The sequence below is a fragment of the Pseudogymnoascus verrucosus genome (assembly GCF_001662655.1).
Source record: "Pseudogymnoascus verrucosus strain UAMH 10579 unplaced genomic scaffold scaffold_62, whole genome shotgun sequence".
Taxonomy (NCBI): Eukaryota; Fungi; Ascomycota; class Leotiomycetes; order Thelebolales; family Thelebolaceae; genus Pseudogymnoascus; species Pseudogymnoascus verrucosus.
Genome location: NW_017263713.1, coordinates 141422 through 161883, shown reverse-complemented (window position 1 = coordinate 161883; position 20462 = coordinate 141422). Strand labels below are relative to the sequence as shown.

The 20462-nt window shown below is 47.5% G+C and overlaps 10 protein-coding genes across 10 annotated transcripts; 6 read left to right on the top strand and 4 right to left on the bottom strand.

Annotated features, from left to right (window-relative positions):
* Nucleotides 1-168: 168 nt before the first annotated feature.
* Nucleotides 169-2370, top strand: VE01_09612 (uncharacterized protein). The gene is made up of 2 exons (XM_018279025.2): nucleotides 169-765; nucleotides 831-2370. The coding sequence occupies exons 1-2, from the start codon at nucleotides 459-461 to the stop codon at nucleotides 2237-2239; spliced, it is 1716 nt and encodes a 571-aa protein (XP_018126187.1). The 5' UTR covers nucleotides 169-458; the 3' UTR covers nucleotides 2240-2370.
* A 498-nt stretch (nucleotides 2371-2868) lies between these two features.
* Nucleotides 2869-5118, top strand: VE01_09611 (uncharacterized protein). Its single transcript, XM_018279024.2, has 3 exons — nucleotides 2869-3547; nucleotides 3611-4416; nucleotides 4482-5118. Exons 1-3 carry the CDS (start codon nucleotides 3022-3024, stop codon nucleotides 4710-4712), a joined length of 1563 nt encoding a protein of 520 aa, XP_018126188.2. The 5' UTR covers nucleotides 2869-3021; the 3' UTR covers nucleotides 4713-5118.
* A 1017-nt stretch (nucleotides 5119-6135) lies between these two features.
* VE01_09610 (uncharacterized protein) lies at nucleotides 6136-8275 on the top strand. The gene is made up of 5 exons (XM_018279023.2): nucleotides 6136-6428; nucleotides 6483-6526; nucleotides 6609-6689; nucleotides 6748-7058; nucleotides 7117-8275. The coding sequence occupies exons 1-5, from the start codon at nucleotides 6402-6404 to the stop codon at nucleotides 8175-8177; spliced, it is 1524 nt and encodes a 507-aa protein (XP_018126189.1). The 5' UTR covers nucleotides 6136-6401; the 3' UTR covers nucleotides 8178-8275.
* Nucleotides 8276-8695: 420 nt separating this feature from the next.
* Nucleotides 8696-9494, bottom strand: VE01_09609 (uncharacterized protein; the record flags this gene model as incomplete). Its single annotated transcript, XM_018279022.1, has 2 exons — nucleotides 8696-8984; nucleotides 9097-9494. 2 exons carry the CDS (start codon nucleotides 9492-9494, stop codon nucleotides 8696-8698), a joined length of 687 nt encoding a protein of 228 aa, XP_018126177.1.
* Nucleotides 9495-10238: 744 nt separating this feature from the next.
* Nucleotides 10239-11375, bottom strand: VE01_09608 (uncharacterized protein). Its single transcript, XM_018279021.2, has 4 exons — nucleotides 11220-11375; nucleotides 10894-11157; nucleotides 10677-10837; nucleotides 10239-10618 (listed from the first exon to the last, which is right to left on the bottom strand). The coding sequence occupies exons 1-4, from the start codon at nucleotides 11273-11275 to the stop codon at nucleotides 10347-10349; spliced, it is 753 nt and encodes a 250-aa protein (XP_018126176.1). The 5' UTR covers nucleotides 11276-11375; the 3' UTR covers nucleotides 10239-10346.
* A 645-nt stretch (nucleotides 11376-12020) lies between these two features.
* VE01_09607 (uncharacterized protein) lies at nucleotides 12021-14088 on the top strand (the record flags this gene model as incomplete). Its single annotated transcript, XM_059464083.1, has 2 exons — nucleotides 12021-12253; nucleotides 12326-14088. The coding sequence occupies 2 exons, from the start codon at nucleotides 12021-12023 to the stop codon at nucleotides 13971-13973; spliced, it is 1881 nt and encodes a 626-aa protein (XP_059319321.1). The 3' UTR covers nucleotides 13974-14088.
* VE01_09606 (uncharacterized protein) lies at nucleotides 14079-16117 on the bottom strand. Its single transcript, XM_018279019.2, has one exon. The coding sequence runs from the start codon at nucleotides 15637-15639 to the stop codon at nucleotides 14125-14127; it is 1515 nt and encodes a 504-aa protein (XP_018126199.1). The 5' UTR covers nucleotides 15640-16117; the 3' UTR covers nucleotides 14079-14124.
* A 464-nt stretch (nucleotides 16118-16581) lies between these two features.
* On the top strand, nucleotides 16582-17428 carry VE01_09605 (uncharacterized protein). The gene has a single exon (XM_018279018.2). The coding sequence runs from the start codon at nucleotides 16617-16619 to the stop codon at nucleotides 17415-17417; it is 801 nt and encodes a 266-aa protein (XP_018126222.1). The 5' UTR covers nucleotides 16582-16616; the 3' UTR covers nucleotides 17418-17428.
* A 370-nt stretch (nucleotides 17429-17798) lies between these two features.
* On the bottom strand, nucleotides 17799-18379 carry VE01_09604 (uncharacterized protein). The gene is made up of 3 exons (XM_018279017.2): nucleotides 18274-18379; nucleotides 18136-18209; nucleotides 17799-18068 (listed from the first exon to the last, which is right to left on the bottom strand). Exons 1-3 carry the CDS (start codon nucleotides 18323-18325, stop codon nucleotides 17844-17846), a joined length of 351 nt encoding a protein of 116 aa, XP_018126198.1. The 5' UTR covers nucleotides 18326-18379; the 3' UTR covers nucleotides 17799-17843.
* Nucleotides 18380-18887: 508 nt separating this feature from the next.
* VE01_09603 (uncharacterized protein) lies at nucleotides 18888-20288 on the top strand (the record flags this gene model as incomplete). Its single annotated transcript, XM_018279016.1, has 4 exons — nucleotides 18888-19133; nucleotides 19204-19329; nucleotides 19398-19986; nucleotides 20044-20288. The coding sequence occupies 4 exons, from the start codon at nucleotides 18888-18890 to the stop codon at nucleotides 20286-20288; spliced, it is 1206 nt and encodes a 401-aa protein (XP_018126221.1).
* Nucleotides 20289-20462: the final 174 nt, after the last annotated feature.

Here is a 20462-nt window from a genome sequence, read left to right as displayed (position 1 = left end):
CCTCTCTCTGATCGACTATCCCGTCGGAATTTTAGCCAATCATTGCTGGCTTAGTCCGCAGAAGGGGGGTGCTACCCCATTAAGATAGGAACAAAAATAAAAATAAACCCCATGATCAACACTTCTGTTTACTCAATATTTGTTTCTGGAACCCCCACTCTGCGCTTACAACAGGGTCTCGAACATGAAACTAACCAGCAATCATATTTGCCCTTTGCCACAGCATGGACACTCATCAAGCATCAAGTCCGTCCGCGGAACCGGGATAGTCTATCTCCCCCGTAACACACTTTCTTTTACTCAGGATTCCTTGCTTCCCAGAGGGAGACTTTCTTCCCTCCCACATCATTCCCACCATCTCTACGCCGGGTCGTCGATGTGTATACTACTGAGACCTTGAAGTCGAACATTTCACAAGCTACCAAACTCACCATCGCATTCTCCTGGATTTTTCAAAGATGCAATTGGCAATTCCATCCCTCCTAGACTCGCCGTCTGGGAAAGAGCTACTGGTCAATGGACGGCCCTTCCTCATTCGCGGCGCTGAGTTGCAGAACTCGTCCATGACCTCAGCTGATTACATGGAAGATGTCTGGCCAAAGCTTGCAGCGGCCAGTATAAACACCGTCTTAGGCTGTGTGTCGTGGGAAATGATTGAGCCTAAGGAGGGGATATTTGTATTTAATGAGCTAGACAGCGTAATCGCGGGTGCGAGAAGACACGGCCTACACCTCATTCTTTTATGGTTTGGATCGTTTAAAAATGGTCAGTTATACCCATGTTCCTCTCAACTAAAATATTTCAATTCAATCTAATGACGACGACATCAGGTCTTTCCACATACGCTCCTGGGTGGGTTAAGAGAGACATGAAGCGCTTTCCCCGCGCGAAGTTGCGGAAAGTTGGAGGGGTGTTGCACGTCGCAGACGTCCTCTCGATCTTTCATGCCCAAACTTGGAAGGCTGATGCGCGAGCTTTTAAAAGCCTCATGCAGCATTTAAAAGAATTCGACCAGAATCATTCTACCGTGATTATGGTTCAGGTTGAGAATGAAGTTGGCATTCTCGGAGATTCGCGAGACTCGTCCAGTGCGGCAGACTATTGCTTTCGATCCCCAGTTCCGCAGCAGCTCATCGATGCCCTTAATACGAACTGGGACACCTTACACCCCAAGCTCAGAGAAAATCTACAAGACTTCAAATCATTGTCTCGCAAAGGCAGTAACAAATCCTGGGAGTCGGTTTTCGGTCAGAGCAATCAGACTGATGAAATATTCATGGCGTACCACTACGCGCTATACCTCGAAGAGGTCGCAGCTGCAGGCAAACATGCTTATCCCATTCCTCTTTTTACGAATGTCTGGCAGAGCTACGTCGGGGAAGATACTGATAATGAATTTCCTGCCATAGTAGGTGGCGGAGGACATCCGGGGGACTACCCCTCTGGCGGTGGAGTTATCAATGTCTTAGACATCTGGCAGTTTTTCGCGCCGACATTGGACTTTGTCGCTCCGGATATTTATTTGAATGATTATGCCTCTTCTTGCGCGAAATATCGACACCGTAACCAGCCACTCTTCATTCCCGAGCAGCGTCGTGACGAGTATGGGGCACGTCGAATCTGGATTGCTTATGGCAACTACCAATGTATAGGGACAGCCCCATTTGGCATAGATACGCTCAAAGTCGATGAAAACCCTTTCAAGAAGCATTACGGCCTACTTGCCAAGGTATCATTCCACGTTTTGGCAGCACAGCGCAAACCTGGCACTAGTATTGGCTTCTGCTTCGACGAGCCTGATCGTACTGGCAAGAGCCTACCCGTTGTCAGTGTTGTGTTCGGTATGTGGAAGCTTGAAATTGAGAGATCCTTTGTGTTTGGGAAAGCAGGCCCGGGCTTTGGCATGGTCATTCATCTAGAAGCCGCACGCTTTCTGCTCATTGGTGAAGGCTTTCAGGTCAAGTTCTCTTCCACAGACCCAGCGGTGGTATTCGTAGGACTGCTCAATTTCGTTGAGAAGGAGGTCGTTAACGAAACGACGGGAGAGATGCGTTCGAGGAGGGCTTTTGGCGGTGATGAGACCAGAAGTGGAGCGGCAGCGGTAATGCCTGGAGAGGATCCTGATTACGGAGACTTTCCTATTTCTATTACTATCCCCGCAAAGACGAGGATTGCACAGTGTGAAGTTTATGCTCTCAAAGACGAGGTTGTTGGTGTGGAGGAGTCATTTATGAATTGAAGGCGAGCTCTTACTTCTTTGTTTCCTTACTGTTCGTTACGAGTCGATATTAGGGTAGCATTTCGAGATAAATAAGGACCTATGACTTGTAGAGGATTTTGGACAGCGTATAGTAATTTGCTAGGTTCTAAAAAAGCTGTTCTGTATCACCAAGTAATAGTCCAATGCTGTTCGATATAACCCTCCATACATTAAATAAGTAGCTCTGCATCAAACGTAGTTAAAACGCATCTAGCTTACGGATGTAAGTGTTAGTCTCTGTTAAATAGAACCAATGCTACTAAATTAGAAAACTTTATTAAATTGTTAGAAATCACTAAAATCACAGCTTCTTTAGCCTCAGTTGATTTATATTACCTAACTAGGAGTTATAGTAGACTATAGTAAGCACTAGATTAGTCTGCATATGCTCTATTACTAATCTACTCTAGTATTACTTAGCAAGGCCGAATGAGGTAGTGTTAAGCCGAAGGCTGTCGAAAACTGCTGAATCGCTCTAGTTAGCTGATCGACGCTAACAGGGACATATTCTCCTGTTTAAGTTAGTAGGTACGAGTTACACCAATCACATATATAGCACGCATATCACGAGTTTCTCTAGCCTAACACATCCTCTTTAGGTGTGATGGCACTAAACCCCGCAGTTTAGTTGCACACTTGTAATTCTGGCCTGTGCGCCTAACATTACGCTAAATGCTGTTGCCAGTTTCCTGCAGTTTACAAACCTATTACCGTCTAGAAATTCATAAACTACCCACGAATACCCCCCAAATGCGTAAGAAATGGCGGGTTGGAGAGCATGTAAACAATGTCGCTTTGCAAAACGGAAATGCTCCCGCGTTGACATCAATAAACCGTGCGCACAATGTCGAAAGAGACAAGTTCCTTGTTCCAAGGGCATGAAAATGACTCGAGATGCAGACTTGTTACCTAGCCGGGGCCAAGACGGTCACTCGCCAACGCAGGACAGTTTCGACCTCCCACAAGAAGTCATTGTCGGGCTCGTTGAGCATTACATCAATAAGCTCCATGACAGGCCGCATAGCCTCTTCCATCTACCCACGCTGCGGAAGCAGGTCCAAAACAGAGAAGTCAACAAAGCACTGCTTCTTGCGATTTGCAGCTTAGGCTCGAGATTTTCCGCAGATCCTGAGATTTGCTTGCTCGAGGAGCAATTGACGGCTGAATCGAAACGTCTGATCCTAGCTGACTTGGAGAATATCTGTCTTGAGGGCATTCAGACTTGTATATTGATCGCCAATTTATGTGCGGCTGTTGCAAAGCCCTCGTCGGAGGCGCTCTTCTTTCGTGAGCTGCAGCCAAATTCTACCCCATAGTGAATTCTATGTGTAATACTAAGTCAGCGCACAGGAATCGCCATCAGCATGGCTCAAATAATGCAACTCACTGTTTTTAAACTTAGTGATTCAGTGGTTGTTTGCGAAACTAAGAAGAGAATTTGGTGGACCCTCTTTATGGCGGACCGGTGGTACTCGTCTGGTATCAGTCTTCCACGCCAAATCAGCGACTGCGACCGACCAACTGATCTGCCCATGGATGAGACTACATTTCACACACTCGCCATTAATCAGAAAGTTCTGGATACTCCCTATAAGCCAGGTTTATGGGCGCATATGATTACTCTCGTGGATCTCTTTGGGCCAATCCAGGACCTAAGTCGACGCATTGTCGAAGATGATCTTGACGAAATCGACGTAGACAGAGCTACGCATAACCTCTCGTGCAAACTCGACCTGTGGGAAGAGATGCTTCCACCAGATACGAAGCTAACTGAAGAAAATCTCGAAGTACACAAGAATCGCAACACAGGCGGAGCATTCGTTGCCTTGCATTTAGGATTTCACCATTATTCAACTCTGCTACATTTTCATTACCTCGATGCTAGGCAGGCCTCGCATGAAGCGAGGTTTTACGCAGAGCGCTGCAAACATCACGCCTTTCGCTATAGCGAGCTGTTAAGGTTCGCGCGAGAACATGAAGGTTTCGAAGCAGTGTATCTCACTGTAGCTCATATGGCCGTCGTGTCGTCCTCAGTACTGGTGCACACACTCCTATTCGGAGACGAGGACCAGATATCGACCGCTCGTAATAGCCTAAACGCCAATTTTGAGGCACTAATCGAGTTGGAACAATACTGGCCAGCTCTAAAATCAATGGTACAGAACACCCCGTTCCCTCTTCTTACCCTAACTCGTTTGAACGGAGACTAAGGTTTTGGAAGATCAACCGTCTAGAGATATTCCAAAACATGTGCCTTATATCGGCGAATCAACATACTCACACGCTTAATCGGTGGATGATTCGTTTTTTGATCGAGCATGCATTGCCTATTGAGGAAAAGGTTTGGTCAATTGGCGCATTTACAACAGCAGATGACCTCCAAATCTTCTCTTCCGAGACTCAAAAGCTTACTGAGCAAGGACGGTTCACAAGCTTTCCTTTATTGGAGTAGTCAGCAGCTTGAGATGTATGAATATGAAAAGTACGAATTTTTGTTTGGAACATGTGCGACAACGTATTCCCGGCGTCATAGTCCGATCCAGCTCCTCACTGGCGCTTTAGTGTCCTGGTCACGGAGGCACAGGAAATAACTAGATACAATGAGGGCTGGCGATCTTATATTAGTACAGCGACAATTGATCAAGCCAGCTCCCAGTCAATAGTCGCTGTACCAAGCCTTGCCTCCCACCAGCTTCGCCGCCAGCTTCAGCGCAGTTGGGCGTACCTGGGGCGAAGCCGAGCGTTTGAGTTGAGTTGATCAACCAGCTCTGGGCCTGAGCTAGCACCAGGATCCAGGTCTACAAATAGTACGAAGGCCCGGTAGATAGTTAGTTGTTCAATTGACCCAATTCCTACATACTCCACGATTACTGTATTCTACGGTGGTGCTCCTATTCCAGTAGTCAGGCCGATTTGATCACCGGTTTGGGGCTTTAGCTAGGCTTACGATGCGGCCTACCTATAGTACGTAGGGCCCATAGATAGATTAATGTAGTCAATTGAAGCTATTACCTACACTGTGCTGTAAGCTGTGGTGTTCTGTCCTATTCTATGATAACTATGCCGTGGGTGGGATACATAACTCTTTTCGCTACGAGTCCACGGTCACAGCCGATCGCCTCCAACTGGCTCACGGCCCAAGCCAGGTCACGTTCTTACACCCAACCTGCTGTGCCCAAACGTTCTGCGAAAATTGGAAGATCTTATTAAAATTTAAAGCAACAGATAGACCATGAATGTAAAGGTACCTAAAACCGATATCCGGGCGGGCGAGTAAGCCACGCAATACTTTCAAGTTAACACCACATGACAGCAGTCACATGTTACTCAAGTCTAGCTTTGTCCACCATTTAAAATGTTTTGTTTCCGTATAAGATTACTCCTTAGTCTGATCCATGAATTGGATTTTGGCGTTCCCTCCATATGTAATGAACCCTTGCGCCGCTAAAAGTGGCTTTTGCCACTGTAGTTATCGAATACCTTACCCCGCACTGATTCAAGGCTCACTTGAACCTACAGTACATGTACTTGCCGGGGATTGATACTTTAAGGCCTGATACGAGCGCCAATAAAAGTCCGTTCCAAGTTAATTTCATGATTAGAGCGAGTACGAAAGCTGCCCAGCCCCTAGTCACCCATGCAGTATACAGCGGCTTCTAAGCTAGTGATGCAACAAGGTATGTATGATCTCCAGGTCCCGACGGCGTATGAACCAATGATACATGAATAAAGCCGAGGTTTTTGAGGCTGTTTTGATCCCCACCCACATTTATCGAGGTGTAACTTTCGGTTTGGTATCCTGAAGCTGTTGGTTTCTTCATGCCAGCTATTGGATTTTACACTTCGGAATTAGCGTGTATGGGCTAAATTCTCAGCTCAGCAGTATATAACCGGACATCTCATTTCATTCCCATTAACTTACATATATTATCGAACACAGCAGATTCTTGTGCAACGCAGCACAGCACGGTACGGAACAACACTCGCCTTCTTCTTTCTTTGCGAAGTATTTGAAGCTTTCGCTCATTGCATTGTGCTACATTACATCTACATTTATACATAAAATATATTCCCAACCCCCGGTATATATCTCTTCAGATTTGAAATTAGAATCAAAGAGGAAGAGCCACAGCCCACTAAGATGACGATCAAACCGCGAACATACCAAGTGAACTATCTCTATCTACTAAATCGACACTTCTTTACTAACGCCTTTGAACAGTTTTTGGTCGGTGTCTTTGCATCGCTAGGGTCATTCCTTTTTGGGTACGTGGGCATCATAAGCGTTAACACAAAACTTGCTCAATCAATTCACGCCAGAGTGACAATGTTGACTGAGTATTAATAGATATGACCTTGGTGTTATTGGAGGAGTGGTTGCTTCTAAAGCATTCGTCCGTGAATTCAATGATCCAAATCCAAACCAAGTGTAGGCCCTCCTCAAGTTGAGAGACACGTACGATGAAATTTTACTGACAGGGCTGTAGCGGCGCTGTTGTATCGCTTTTTACTGGTGGTGCCTTCTTCGGAGCTCTTTTCGCTGGACCAATTGGTGATTGGTTTGGTCGAAGGATCGTTATACTCATCGGTGCCGTCATGGTGTGTTTGGGCGGTGGCATGCAATCTGGTGCTCGAAATATCGACTACTTCTATTCAGGACGCGCTCTTGCAGGATTAGGAGTCGGATTCCTAGTCATGATCATCCCTCTGTATCAAGCTGAAATCGCACATCCTCTAATCCGTGGCCGTATTACGGGACTGCAACAATTCATGTTAGGCATTGGAGCTGCTGTTGCTGGTAAGATATCTTATCTTACTGAAACATCGCATCTTACTCCTACTGATGGTTTTTATAGTGTGGATTGCATATGGGACGAACCTTCATCTTGCCAGTACAGATAACAATCAATGGCGTATCCCTCTTGTGATTCAAGTGGTACCTGCTGCAGTCCTGGCCCTACTAATTCTCCTCTTCCCTGAATCTCCGAGATGGCTCATTGTCAACGGCAAGAGAGAGGAGGGGCTTCAGACGCTTGCTCAGCTCCATTCGAGCAACGACCAAAGTGATGCCTGGGTGAGAGCAGAGTTTGAGCAGATTCAGGAGGCGATCACTTTCGACCAAGAACACGGAGCTAAAGGGTACAAGGAGCTGTTTACCAACAAATCAAGCTTCCGTCGTTTAGTTCTCACGACTGCTCTTCAAGCTTCCGTACAAATGACAGGTGTTTCTGCGATCCAGTACTTCTCACCTGAGATCTACAAAACCATCAACATCGGCACAACAGATGCTCTCAAGTACCAGGGAATAAGCAATGTTCTATCTATCCTAGCGCAGTTGTGCACTATCTTGTTTATCGATCGTCTAGGTAGGCGATGGCCCTTAATCTGCGGAAATCTCGTCAACTGCGTCTGTTTCATCATTGTCACAGCAGCTATCGCCACTTTCCCATCCGCGTCGCCATCACGCCAAACAAGTCTTGGCTGGGCCTTCATCGTGGTCAACTGGATATACCAGATATCTTTCTCTTTTACTTGCGGTTCCCTCTCCTGGATTATCCCCGCTGAGATTTTCGATACCAAGACGCGCTCTAAGGGCGTATCAATCAGTGTCATGGTCTCCTTTGCCTTCAATACAATGATCGGACAAGTGACTAGCCCCGCAATCAACGACATCAGCTGGCGTTACTTCCTCGTCTTCGTGGTTTGCAATTTTACTAACGCAGTCTTTTTCTGGGCCTTCATGCCTGAGACTGCAAAGCGTCCACTAGAAGAGATGAATATCCTGTTTAGTGGCTCCTCATGGTTCGTGCCAACTATGAAGAGGGATTTATTTGCTGTTAATGACCTTGAACATCGCATCCAGGAAGTTATTGAGAAGGAAATCGCTCTCAATGTTGAGAATGCTAGCAACAAGTAGTGCGGTCTAATTAGGTAGCTTGGATTGTGTGGATGATGGGAAACGGCGACCTGCGAAATACACCCCAGTACGGTCCGATGCTAATTTCTAAATATCACGCTCTCTTGTTGTCTTCGTATATTTCGCCTTTAGTTTTATTAAATGTGATCTTTAGTATGTAAGCATGTTGTACAATACCACATTTCGGTAAGGGGGGCAACAAGTTGATTGTACATGTAATATTACTATATAAAGGTTTCTTAAGTTATAGGCACATAATTAGGATGTAGAGTATACTACTAATCTAAAGAGCTAATTAAGAAACAACTAGTTTATTTATCTAACAGTTATACCTTCTTAGGTCTTGCTCAATTTTATATATAGCTAACAACAGCATTTCCCCCTACTAATTCACCCTTTTCTCTTAATTATCCTAACAAAGGAAAAAGATCCAATTAAAGCGCTTACTATTTTAAATACCTAAGATGAACTGAACTGTAAATCTGTAGTAGTTAAGCATAAAGTTAACCGGACAACTCTTATGCGTCGCTACTAGTAGCTGGGACAATTGGCGCATCCTGCTCCTCCCCTTTCGGCTTTGGGACGCGAACCCACCAGTACATCAAAAATGCTCCACACACATTGAAAACGATAAACGCCCAAATGATGCCGAAATTCCTCCACCGCAAGTCATAACTCAAATTAATCCCCGCAAGCAAAGAATTTGTATCTCTAATGGAGCAAAATTGACAATCTGCAGCCGCTTCAGGGTTCAGCAAGTATCCACCGGATGTCGAGATATAGTCTTTCAAATATTCCCCACAAGTACTGCCATTCGAAGGATCAAAATGGAGAAATTCGATATCAGAGCATGTGACGACCGTATTAGCTAATCCAGTAGAAAGAATGCCATCTACTAAATACGTAAATGGACTGATACGATACGTCCAGATCCAGAAGCCCGGTAGGGCGTTTAGGACTCGCAAGTACACCGCAGAAGATCAGACACATAGAAAAGAGCATGTTAGCGATATTACCGCCTTCCTCGGCAGTTTCAATCCCGGCGATCACGAGATCAGTGAAAGTCGAGGTAAACATGAGGAAGACCCAGATGAAGAGGAAGAAGAGTCCACCTCTCTCAGTCGTTTGATCAGCTGCGACTACATCCTTGTACATCCCGATAGGGTAGTAGAAGCAGAAGAAAATCAGTGCAGCGGCGAGGGTGTTCCATGGAAGTTCAACGATGACATTGCTAGTGATAAAGACCTGCCAAGAATAGGTTTTCGACGGCCGTTCGCGGACTTCGTATAGAGAACGTTGCGTTACGAAGTGGGACATGATTTGCTGTACGAGATTCCCGAAGATGGTGAAGAGCATAAAGATGCTGAACAGTTGACCCTGAGATCCCTGGAGCAACACGGGTGTGTCCTAGAATGAAAAACCTATGAATAGTGACGCAGCAGTGGCTAAGAGGAGCTTTGAGTACAGATAAGCGGGCGTCCGCCAGTACTGTTCAAAGACTCGAGTCAAAACTACTGGAAGTTGGGAAGAAAATGGCGCAGCGTATTCGTTGAGTGCGGCCGGGTTCTCGTTCGCGAGTGGTTTGACAGAGAGCTCAGCTTTCATGATCGCGAGCTGACTTTTGACTTCCTTACGTTCAGGCGAGTTGTTCCAGGCATCGACCCAGTCAATCTAGTGTCGTGATGGGACCACCTCAACCACAATATGTGGGTCTCAACTTGCGACGCGTTGCACCTCGCCTCGACATTAGATGGTCATAGGTAAGTATGGTGAGAGGGCGAGCAGGGTGAGCAGGGTGGGCAAAGGTGAGCAAAGGTGAGCAGGGTAAGTAGGGTGAGCAGGGTATCTAGTGGGTGAAAATAGTATAAAGAGCCTAGCTCCCACTTTCACATTCCTGTCCTATGTCTTCTAGGCGGATGCATCGATCGTCCTCCGCGTAGAACACATTAATTTTGGACATAAAACGAGGTTTCTCGTCCGCCTGCTGGACCTGTGGCTCCCAGAAATAGTGATTGGCACCACCCTTGGAAACTGTGAGGGTGGAGCTTCATGGAATGTATAGACCTGTTAAAAAAAGCTACATAGAGAGTTACAAATAAACAAGCATTCGCAGTATTTCATTCCGTACCTATAGGAAGAGATATACATTGTACTTGCTATAAAAACTACTCACTTCAATCCACCAGCAACAACCAAACTCTGTCCAGTGCAATAACCGGTCTTAGCAAACATCTCAACTACGTTTGCTACCTCATCTGGCTGCCCAAATCTTCCTAATGGGATCGTCTCAATTACACCTGGCACCGCCTCAGGATTCGGGATCATGCCTGTTGCTCCAATCATGGCAGGTGCCACATCGTTGACTGAGATGTTGTACTGTGCTAGTCCGCTTGATAGGTTCTTCATCATGCCCATGAGGCCACCTTTGCTTGCTGCGTAGTCTAAGAAGAAAGGGGTGTCAATGTATGATGAGGGAGGATGTGTGACGAAAGAACATACGGCAACCGTTGATTCCACCACCATATGCTGCTATTGATGAGACGAAGATAATGCGACCCCACTTTTGGGCTTTCATGCCTTCTACGACGCCCTTCACGAGGAGGAAGGAAGCACGGAGGTTGACGTTCATTGTGTATTCGAATTCGTCTAGTGGTATTTCACTGTAGAATCTTTAGTTATTATTCTTATACGTTGACGTGTATCGTTGTTTCCTCACGAGATATCCACGATTCTCTTTCCGTACCCAGCATTGCTGACTAGGACATCGATTGGAGCTTTATGTTGCTCTTGGATCTCTTTGAACATGTTTGCAATATCTTCCACAGATCCCATATCAGCCTTGTGAATCGTTATTCGCAAGCCGTTGCTTATCTCATCGAGACTTGCTACGAGTGCATCAATCTTGTCTTTAGACGTAGAGTATGTTAACGCAAGGTTGACGCCACAAGATGCTAACTTCCTTGCGCAAGCTTCACCAATACTGCAAGGAAAACGGTCAGCGACACTAGTAAGTATATCTTAGAGCTCGTAGCAATTGCTCACCCCCCAGATGCTCCAGTGACTAGAGCCAGTCGGCCCTCGATTTTGTTATCCGCCATATTTGCTTAAGTTAGCTTCTGCCTTAAAATGCTTCACTGGTTATAAAGAAAATAACTTGGCGGCAACTAAATTAGCGAACTTCTTGAAATTTTTTAGATTGCAATCATCTTAAGATATTAAAGATACAGAGCAGAAATATTTCAAATTAACCCCGCACAACTAACACTAGTCCCGGTATTCAATGCGACGTACCCGATCTAACGATGGGAATGTGGGCTAACGGCTATTACGGAATCCCGCGTGCACGGCCAATCCTCCAACACTTACTTATCTGATAACGTCTTGATAACGTCCTGATAACGTCGTCCGTTTTCTGGCTAGCTGTTTTACTAAAGCTGTTATCTATTCTGACGGACGCAGGAAGGCAGAGGAATAGTCGGAGGGCGCAAATTGTAGCTAGTGTTATCCTGTTTGGAGATCTTGCACGCGTATTGCGGGGGTGGCGCTGTACCCCGGAGTTTCTCCGTCTGGACTGTCTAGGCTCCTTGGGACCACGATACACCGTCCGACACCGTTGGACACCGTCGGACAGCTACACGCGCTTCTATCATCTCTGTCTCTCGCACCAACAGAGGAATGCCGTCCTATCAGCCATTCCAATGCCTGATCTGTCTAGTCCGCTTTACCCGACATGAGAACCTCAAGCGACATGCTGCGCTTCATTCTCGTTCCCAGGGCGAGGCCTCGCTTCCCTGTGAATTTTGCCAGGCTTCTTTCTCACGTCCCGATCTACACTATCGCCATATGAAGAGAAAACACCTAGAGCACGAACAGAGACGGACTACTAGGCCACATCGCGACCCACCGGCGCTCAGACAAGGCAGTGAAGGATGGAGCCCTCAAGCAGGGAGCTCTCAAGCAGGGAGCTCTCAAGCAGGGAGCCCTCAAGCAAAGAGCCAAGATGGCTTACTCCGTCAGCGTTTCGGAAACGAAGGTGAACTGGAGATGGCTAGCAGGATTTGGCACACGGCATTATGGTATGCGCAACATCAGTTCGATTATGACCACTACGCAGAAAGCACAAATCTTGCAACTAACGCACCTACTAGCACTGGAGATAAAGGCCAGCTTAGTATAGATCCACTCACGCACCAACAGTCGATGAGTGAGTCGACTTGCAGTTGCCAAATCGAACAGGATACTGCAAACCTGGAACGGAACCTGCTACTAGAAACGTCCTTTCTCAAACCGGCCCACCATGTAGACACCCAACTACATCCGCAGACCATCTCACCGTCTGCTTCTTTCGACACAAACTTGGCGAGCTTCAATGTCAACCAAGACATCTATGAGAGCGTGTTATCAAATAACCTACCCCAGCTCCAGGACAATTGGTCTCCGTCTGCCCAGCAGATTACACGGGGCTGCAATCTATTCTTTACGCATGTCTCACACTTTGTCCCTTTTCTTCACCAACCAACATTTGATGTAACTCTCGCTGCTCCTCACTTGGTCCTCAGCATTCTCTGCGTTGCCTACCAGCACGGCGAGGATCCAGAATGTGGTGATCAAGTAGGATCAGGCGTGATCTTGTCTACACGCTGCTTCCACCGAGCTCGTGCTCTCATTACCTCTAACGAAGAGAGGGCGGATCGTTTAACACACACTGTTATGATGGCCCAGACGTATTTACTACTTCAGATCTGTGCCATGATGTATCTTTGCGGTGATGACTCCACATATGTCCCCAAGATGCACACCAGCATGATTTCTCTTGCTCGAGCTGGAGGAATGATGCACCCATTGTCAATTGAGCCTGCCGCAACCCAAGATCTAGAGTCTCTGTGGCAAGAGTTTATTAAAGCTGAGTCCCACAAACGAACGCTCTTTGCCGTGCATCAGATCGATACGCTGTGGTACCAGTTCCTATCTATCCCTCGCTCGATCTCACATTTGGAAATCAAGCATGACCTTCCATGCCCAGAAGACCACTGGGCAGCATCCTCCTCCGCTGAATGGGCGCATCGGCAGCTGGCTGCGAGGCATTCTGGCCCCTCGGTGCAATACGAAGATGCTGTTCGGCGCTTTCTATCTCCCAATGGAGACCTCAACTCCATTCCAGCATTTGACCCGTACGGAGCTATCAACATTACACAATTTCTGATCTCTAGTACTCGCGAGATATCGGGCTGGTCTACAATGACAGGAATTATTAGTATGGAAAGATTAGGGGCCTTAAAGTCATCACTTGTCGCACTCAGGCCCTTTATCCGTCCACAAGCCGATATAGCAAAGGCCACGAACGAGGTGACATGGGCGGCAACATGGGAGACCGCCATGATTGAGCTCCAGATGTGGTCGCCAGCGCACACCGGTGGCATTGTGGAAGCAAGCATAGATGCTGTGCTGAATCGGTCGACCTACCTGGCACTTTCCTATGAATTTTTCTGCGACACCAACACCGCCAGAGCCGTCCAGCCACACGTCGACTGGTTCCTACGATATCTCGATACGACACTCGCACCAGACTCAGAGGCCCCATGGATTATTTTGTACGCGTACAAGGCCTTTTTGATTGCCTGGCAGCTCGTGAATATGGGGTTACCAGGGGCGATGCAAGTCGTCGGTGTTCAGGATGGTGACGTGGAGCGAGCTTTGATATGGGCAAGGAAGGTCTTCCAGCGCAGAAGTCGGTGGCAGCTCAGCAAGCTCATCATTTCATGTTTGGACAATCTAGGGGAACGAGGAATGCATTAATTTATTGCATCAGGCACTGTTATTATTTGCATTACAAAGCGCTATTATATTGAATCAAGTTTATTTGCTAGGTCATGCCCAAAGCTAAATAAAGAAAACATATGACAGGAGGCAGACATCGCTGATTTTCTAACTGAGTATCCTAGCAGCATCAGTACATCTCGTAGCGCCAATTGAGTTGCACCATTTCCTCTGTGACGCCACCCTTGACAACCTTTGCAATATTCTCCGCTTCGCCCGAATCCAGACGTTCGTTCTCACGCAAGACTAGCCGGCGGTATAGGGTGATGGTGGCCGCAAACAAAAAGGCACAGCCCATCAGCGTTCCAAAGGCGGCATAGAAATGCGGCTTCGCATAGTACAAGTATGAAGCCCAAATGTTTGACGTGCCACCAATTGCATTGACCAGAGCAGAGGCGGCTGCGCGCTTCGATATTGGTCGTGCTAGATGCAGATTGATCGTCTTGTAGAGGAGGAGTTGCGGGCCGACTGACGCAAAGGGCAAAATCATCATAGAAAAGTAACGCGCCCCAACGTTGAGTGTCACCATCGGAATGACGTACATGCCAATTGCAATGGTAATGCACACGATAATTATCGGGTAGACCGTGTTCTTGCGATCCGAGTAGAACATGATCCCATAATAGACTATGCCAGCGAGAATGTAGGGTGGCGCAGTTAGGAGTAGGCTGATAGTGTTGGAGAAGCCGAGAGAAGCGATTAGCGTAGGGAAGTAATTGGCAATGGAGCCTTGCGCCTGTGAGAGCATATTGCAGAGGATGAGGAGTAACAGCTTGGGATCACGCAGGGCTTCAACAAAGCCCGCCAGCGCACTCTCGTCCTCCGTGCCCTCTGCTGCACCTGCTTCGGACTCGATGCGCCATACGGCAATGTCACGCTCCAGTTGCGAGAGGATGCGACTGTTGTGCGGGAATTCGGGCATGATGCAGGCACATATCACGCCAATGACAACCGTAGCACTGCCCTCGATGATGAACAGCCACTTCCAGCCAGCGATATTGTGTACTCCGTCAAGGTGAAGAATAGCTGCCGCGAGGAGCCCTCCAAAGGCATTGCCGACTTGCTGCGCAATGTACAGGCCGGCAATGCGTTTCCCCAGCTCCGTTTTCGTATACCAGGCAGAAAGGTAGTATATTGCGCCGGGAAAGAAGACCGCCTCAGCGATTCCAAGAATGGCCCGCACCGCAAGCAGCTGGCCGTAGGTATTGACGGCTGCCGTTGCCGCCGAAATGCAGCCCCATATCGTCACAGCAAAGCAAATATACATGCCCGGGCGTGAGACTTTGGTGATGATGAGGTTGCTCGGAATCTGAAAAGGCAAGTAACCCACAAACAGTATCGAGACCGCAGTAGCAAATTGTTCGGTGGTCATATGTAGATCTTCCATGATCCCTTGGAGCTTGGCGGCGGCCAGATTCTGACGGTCGATGTAGTTCAGAATGTACAAGATCCCAATGGTTGGGAGAACATAGAAGTCCATCTTACGGACAAGTTGCCTGTTGAGACGCTTAATTTCGCTATCGCTGAGGTTGAGAAGTGACTCTGGCATCCGTTGATACTCGACGCTGGTGACATCGACTTTCCCTTCTTGAGACAATATATTGTCCTCAGCATGGGCTAACGATGTGCACTTATCGGTGTCCATGGCGGATTTTGAGACCTTCCTTGCGTTCAAGCTTTAATGGCGAGTATAAATGTTGGGACCTGTTGGAGAGAGAGCGTGATTGTCCTGGCGGTTACTGGGCGAGTTTATAGCCCTGATGAGGTCCCTCAAAGGCTTATAATAAGGAGCCAGGTAAGGGATCTTATTTTGCTCGGATGGTTAAGCCCCCTTCCCAGAGGACCATGGCCGATAGATTAGTCGTCAATTGACGGCTTCATCAAAGAGTTCATAGATAAGCAGAGGTAGGAGTAGTTTAGGAACAAGCTCCGATGGTCAAGGCCTCTTTGCAGAGGATCACGACCCGTAGATTCGTCGGCAATTGATGGATTCACCAAGTGGCTCGTAGATAGGGAGAGGAGGAGCGGTTTAGGAACAAGCTTGAGCGGTCAATACCCCTTTGCAGAGGAACACGACCCGTAGATTCGTCGGCAATTGACGGATTCACCAAGGGGCTCATAGATAGGGAGAGGAGGGACGGTTTAGGACAACCGTCGTCAGCCCAACGGGATCTAGTCTGGTAGGAGGAGTCAATCGTGGGGCTTATCGCGCAGAATCTGGGGCTCCTCCCAACAAGGGTGGCAATAGGCTTATCGCGTAGAATCTGGGGCTCCTCCCGACAGGGTAGGGAAATCTCTAGCACTAAGGACAAGCGTCACCAGCTTAACGGAACTAGTCCTAGGAGGAGTCAATCGTGAGGCATATTATATAGACTCTGGGGGAGCTCCTCCGGGCAGGGTGGCGATAAGCTGCAGCACCAACTCCACTTCGTTGTGGGTCACTCCTCTCTATGGGTCAGGGACGATGAGATTAGCAGGTGAGCATGGAAAATATTAGCAAGCACAGAAAGTAACGTAGCTGAGGCATGAGAGAGTAGAAAACTCATTGTTACTTAAGGTAAGCGCACATCTTACCTACCTCCCACGTACAAACGACAAAGTAAGATCTTACCAGCTCCAACAATGGCCTATCCCACAGCCCACACGACCAAGGTCGAGAACCATCGACTGAGGCTACTTAACAAACTCAAAGCCGGAGAGTTCCCATTAATGACTTTCGTGGCCATTCCCTCAGTACGCCAAGCCCAAATCGTGGCTTTGACTGGTCTTGACGGCATCATTATCGATTGCGAGCATGGCCATATCGGAGACGATTCGATGCACAACTCTGTCGCTGCCATATCAGCACTCGGGGTATCGCCCATCATTCGCATCCGCGGCCCTGCGCACGACATTATTAAGCGTGCTCTGGATACTGGCGCGCATGGCATCATGGTCCCGCAGATCAACAACGCCGAAGAAGCGAAACAGATTGTCGCATCTTCCAAGTTCCCACCGCAGGGAGTGCGCGGTCAAGGCTCAGCATTTCCTAGCATTGGCCATGGTATTACGACGCCCCAATATATGCAGTCTGCCAACGAAACGGTTGTGACTATGATTCAAATAGAGACGCGCGAGGGTGTCGAGAACATCGATGCCATCTGCGCCGTGCCTGGAGTGGACCTCATCTTCATCGGCCCTAACGATCTTGCGCAATCTCTCCTAGGATATGTGCCCGCGCGCGGAGATGAGCCAGAGTTCCTCGCTGCCATTGACAAGATCATCGCGGCGGCGCGAAAGCATGGGAAGTGGGCTGGACGAATGGTCAATGATGGTGCAGCAGCGAAGGAGGCCAGAAAGAGATATGACACAGTCGCCATTACAGGCGACACAAAGGCAATTCAGAATTGGTATATTCCGGAGTTCAAGATTGCTCGGTCATGAGAAGGTTCGGGGATACAAAAATGCCCTTATAGAATAATAGAATTTCATACATAAACATATCACTATCTAGATTTGAACGTTATTCCTCGCATCGTAGACTTATGTGCCGGCATGCGCTGTAAATGTGCGTTATGGGCATGTACGTCTGGTATTTCTGGTTAATCGTAATATAGCAGACGTGGTTGTTGTTCTTAGTGTCTACATTTATATATGACAAGCTACCTCACAAGCTACCTCACTTAAAAAGCGTCCTGTTGCGTTTCACCGTCCGTCCTGTTACACAGTGACCTACGTTAATTAGCACATAAATTTATTCGTCTCTTGGCAATCTTTCAAATTATTCAATAGTCTGGCGCATGACACCAACAGTAGTTACAATTTCTTCGGTATTTATTCTATTTATTTTAGCCTTACAAAGGCCAGGTCTCAAGCCTGTGCAATACATTCGATCTCAATGACCGTCCCATTTCCTGGCGCGACGGCCTGAAGGCACGAGCGTGATGGCATAGGCTGTGGCAAGAAATCAATGTATGCCTCATTCATTGCGGCAAAATCTTTTATGTCGGCGAGATAGACATTGTACTTGACAACTTGTTCAAGCGACGACCCTGAAAGCTCGAGAACTTCCTTGAGGTTTTGTAAAGCGGTTATCTGTAGGCAAATGATGTGAGACTCAGTTACTAAATAAAAAGAATAGAAACCCCAGGACAAGACGTACTGTCGCTTGTTTAATTTCTCCCGTGGCTGTTTGACCTGCACAGAAGACGAGACCGGGGACCTTGACAGCAGGGCCTGTGAGGACTTGGTCAGTAAACATCCGACACTAGGTAAACCCGCCTTTCATGGAAACACTCACAGTTATGAGGCTTTGGAGGGAATTTCTCGCTGGAAATAAGTTGCCGTGACATTGTTGCTAATGTTTACAAGTGACTCTTTTAGAGATAATGTCAAGATAGAAAATGTGTCAAGAAAGAAATTCGGAAAGCGAAAGTAAGTAGGTGCTGCCAGTTGCTGTTTAAATGTTGGCTTAGCGCAAGCCGTCCACAGTATCCATCCCCCCCACACCCCTTCCCCACCCCTCAATGCCAGCCTGCGTCTTCGGCCCCACTTGGGAGGAGCTCCTCCTACGCCAGCTCCTCCCACGCGATACACAATGCGGGCTACTCTAAACCAGGGTCGTATCTTACTAGTAGTAATTTTTCTGTCGTTATTGGCCAGCACAAACTAATCAATTTAGCTTAGTTTATGCTTAAGACGGCAATCTGTCTACCTCCTCGTGCCCAGACAGAGGAGCTCTCGAGAGATAGTGGCAAGGTGATAACCAAGCGCAGGGATAGGGCGGGTACACATAGGCTTCCATAGCTTCTTATCACACAATTTGTATAAAGGCATATGGCGTAACTGTGTAACTATATCTAGGTATTGTCTGAGGCATCGGCCACAACTACACACTTTTGCAAACATCAAGTCATGGCACCTGCAGCCCCATTTAACCCTCCCTCAGCCAACCGGCCTGGCAAGCCTTTTGTGCCAGAATGGGTCCCTCCCCCAGCCACAAAGGAAAAGCACAACTTTGCTAAACTCAAGTCAATTGATCTTTCGTTACTTGACTCGGATGACCCTGCCGTCGTTGATAACCTTATCAAGCTAGTCAAAGTTGCTATTCGCGATGATGGCTTTCTATTCCTCGAAAACTATGGAATTTCCTTAGAGCAGGTAAGAGAAAATTCGGAAAAGAATATTAAAACCAGCGCCACTGATCATGTTTCTCTCGCCTTTTCAATAGCTCCACCATCAATTTGCTCTCGCACAGTATCTATACAAAAACATTAGCGACGAGGACAAGGAGCGCCTTCTTTTCGACCCTGACACCGGTGTATGGTCCGGTTACAAGCATCCCTACGGATTCAAGGTAATAAGATCTTAACCCTGCATGTGGAAGTTTTAAACTTGTGCTTACTCTGCGTTCTCACCCTTCAGCGAGACCGTGGAATCCCTGATGGCATCGAGCAATTTAACTGGTACAAACCCGACTGGGCAGATACTGGTCGTGTGCCAACGTGTCTGCACCCCTTCATGGACGAGATCGAGGAATTTTGCAACTACCTTACAAAGTCTGTTAACCGACGACTCCTCACGCTCTTTTCACGCGTTCTAGAGTTGCCTGACGATTATCTATGGGACAATGTACAATCACACGGTAGCCCAACTGGTGAAGGTTACTTCCGTCATGCACTCTTTCGACCTGTGCAGAAACAAACCGAAGAGTTAGCCAAGGGCCTTCGTATGCACGGCCACACAGACTTTGGCTTGACTACCTTGCTGTTTTCTGTTCCCATCTCATGTCTCCAAATATGGGGTCGCGACGAACAGTGGTATTACGTGCCCTACAAACCCGGAGCGCTTGTCATAAACATTGGCGATACCCTGGAGATTGTCTCTGGAGGCCACTTCAAGGCCACTCGTCACCGCGTTTTCAAGCCTCCGGTCGATCAATTACACGAAGAGCGCCTCTCACTGGTGCTCTTCAACAGCTCCGTTGGCGAGTTGCGTATGGCGCCTGCAGAAGGTGAGTGAATGAGCCTAAGGCAGACGGTACAACATGTATGCTGACTACGTTCTCCAGAATCTCCACTTATCCAACGAGAGGGCTGCGTTGAGGAGCAAGGCGTCTACAAAGAGTTCAAGAACCTCACGGCCCAAGGCAAAAATGTGCCCACCAATCGTCAGTGGCGCGAGATCCAGATCTCTACAGCTACGGATCCAACAGATACGGTCCGTAACAGAGTCGGTGCTGATCAAGTGGTTATTGATGGTAAGGTCGTGCATCAACGAGAGTACATGGGCGTAAAAGTCATCCTTCCTGTCTAAGCACTGCATAAAAGATGCAGAGGTTTATACTGATGTAATAAGCCAGTATATGTGTACATAAGTAATTGATAGCTACTAGATTGTATTGAGGCATGCTGTGAACTGATAAGCCCATATACGATCGAGTGTGCTTAATCATGGATACATAGGTGACCACATGCAGTATAATTCGCG

Coding starts and splice junctions, on each gene's coding strand:
- VE01_09612 (XM_018279025.2), top strand. CDS start 459: ATGCAATTGGCAATTCCATCCCTCCTAGACTCGCCGTCTGGGAAAGAG. Junction 766..830: donor GTTTGGATCGTTTAAAAATG/GTCAGTTATACC, acceptor CGACGACATCAG/GTCTTTCCACATACGCTCCT.
- VE01_09611 (XM_018279024.2), top strand. CDS start 3,022: ATGGCGGGTTGGAGAGCATGTAAACAATGTCGCTTTGCAAAACGGAAA. Junction 3,548..3,610: donor GTCGGAGGCGCTCTTCTTTC/GTGAGCTGCAGC, acceptor GTCAGCGCACAG/GAATCGCCATCAGCATGGCT. Junction 4,417..4,481: donor GGCCAGCTCTAAAATCAATG/GTACAGAACACC, acceptor AGGTTTTGGAAG/ATCAACCGTCTAGAGATATT.
- VE01_09610 (XM_018279023.2), top strand. CDS start 6,402: ATGACGATCAAACCGCGAACATACCAA. Junction 6,527..6,608: donor CTAGGGTCATTCCTTTTTGG/GTACGTGGGCAT, acceptor GAGTATTAATAG/ATATGACCTTGGTGTTATTG. Junction 7,059..7,116: donor CATTGGAGCTGCTGTTGCTG/GTAAGATATCTT, acceptor TGGTTTTTATAG/TGTGGATTGCATATGGGACG.
- VE01_09608 (XM_018279021.2), bottom strand. CDS start 11,275: ATGGCGGATAACAAAATCGAGGGCCGACTGGCTCTAGTCACTGGAGCA. Junction 11,158..11,219: donor GTCACTGGAGCATCTGGGGG/GTGAGCAATTGC, acceptor TTTTCCTTGCAG/TATTGGTGAAGCTTGCGCAA. Junction 10,619..10,676: donor TGGTGGAATCAACGGTTGCC/GTATGTTCTTTC, acceptor CTTTCTTCTTAG/ACTACGCAGCAAGCAAAGGT.
- VE01_09606 (XM_018279019.2), bottom strand. CDS start 15,639: ATGGACACCGATAAGTGCACATCGTTAGCCCATGCTGAGGACAATATA.
- VE01_09605 (XM_018279018.2), top strand. CDS start 16,617: ATGGCCTATCCCACAGCCCACACGACCAAGGTCGAGAACCATCGACTG.
- VE01_09604 (XM_018279017.2), bottom strand. CDS start 18,325: ATGTCACGGCAACTTATTTCCAGCGAGAAATTCCCTCCAAAGCCTCAT. Junction 18,210..18,273: donor CCCTCCAAAGCCTCATAACT/GTGAGTGTTTCC, acceptor AAGTCCTCACAG/GCCCTGCTGTCAAGGTCCCC. Junction 18,069..18,135: donor GAGAAATTAAACAAGCGACA/GTACGTCTTGTC, acceptor ATTTGCCTACAG/ATAACCGCTTTACAAAACCT.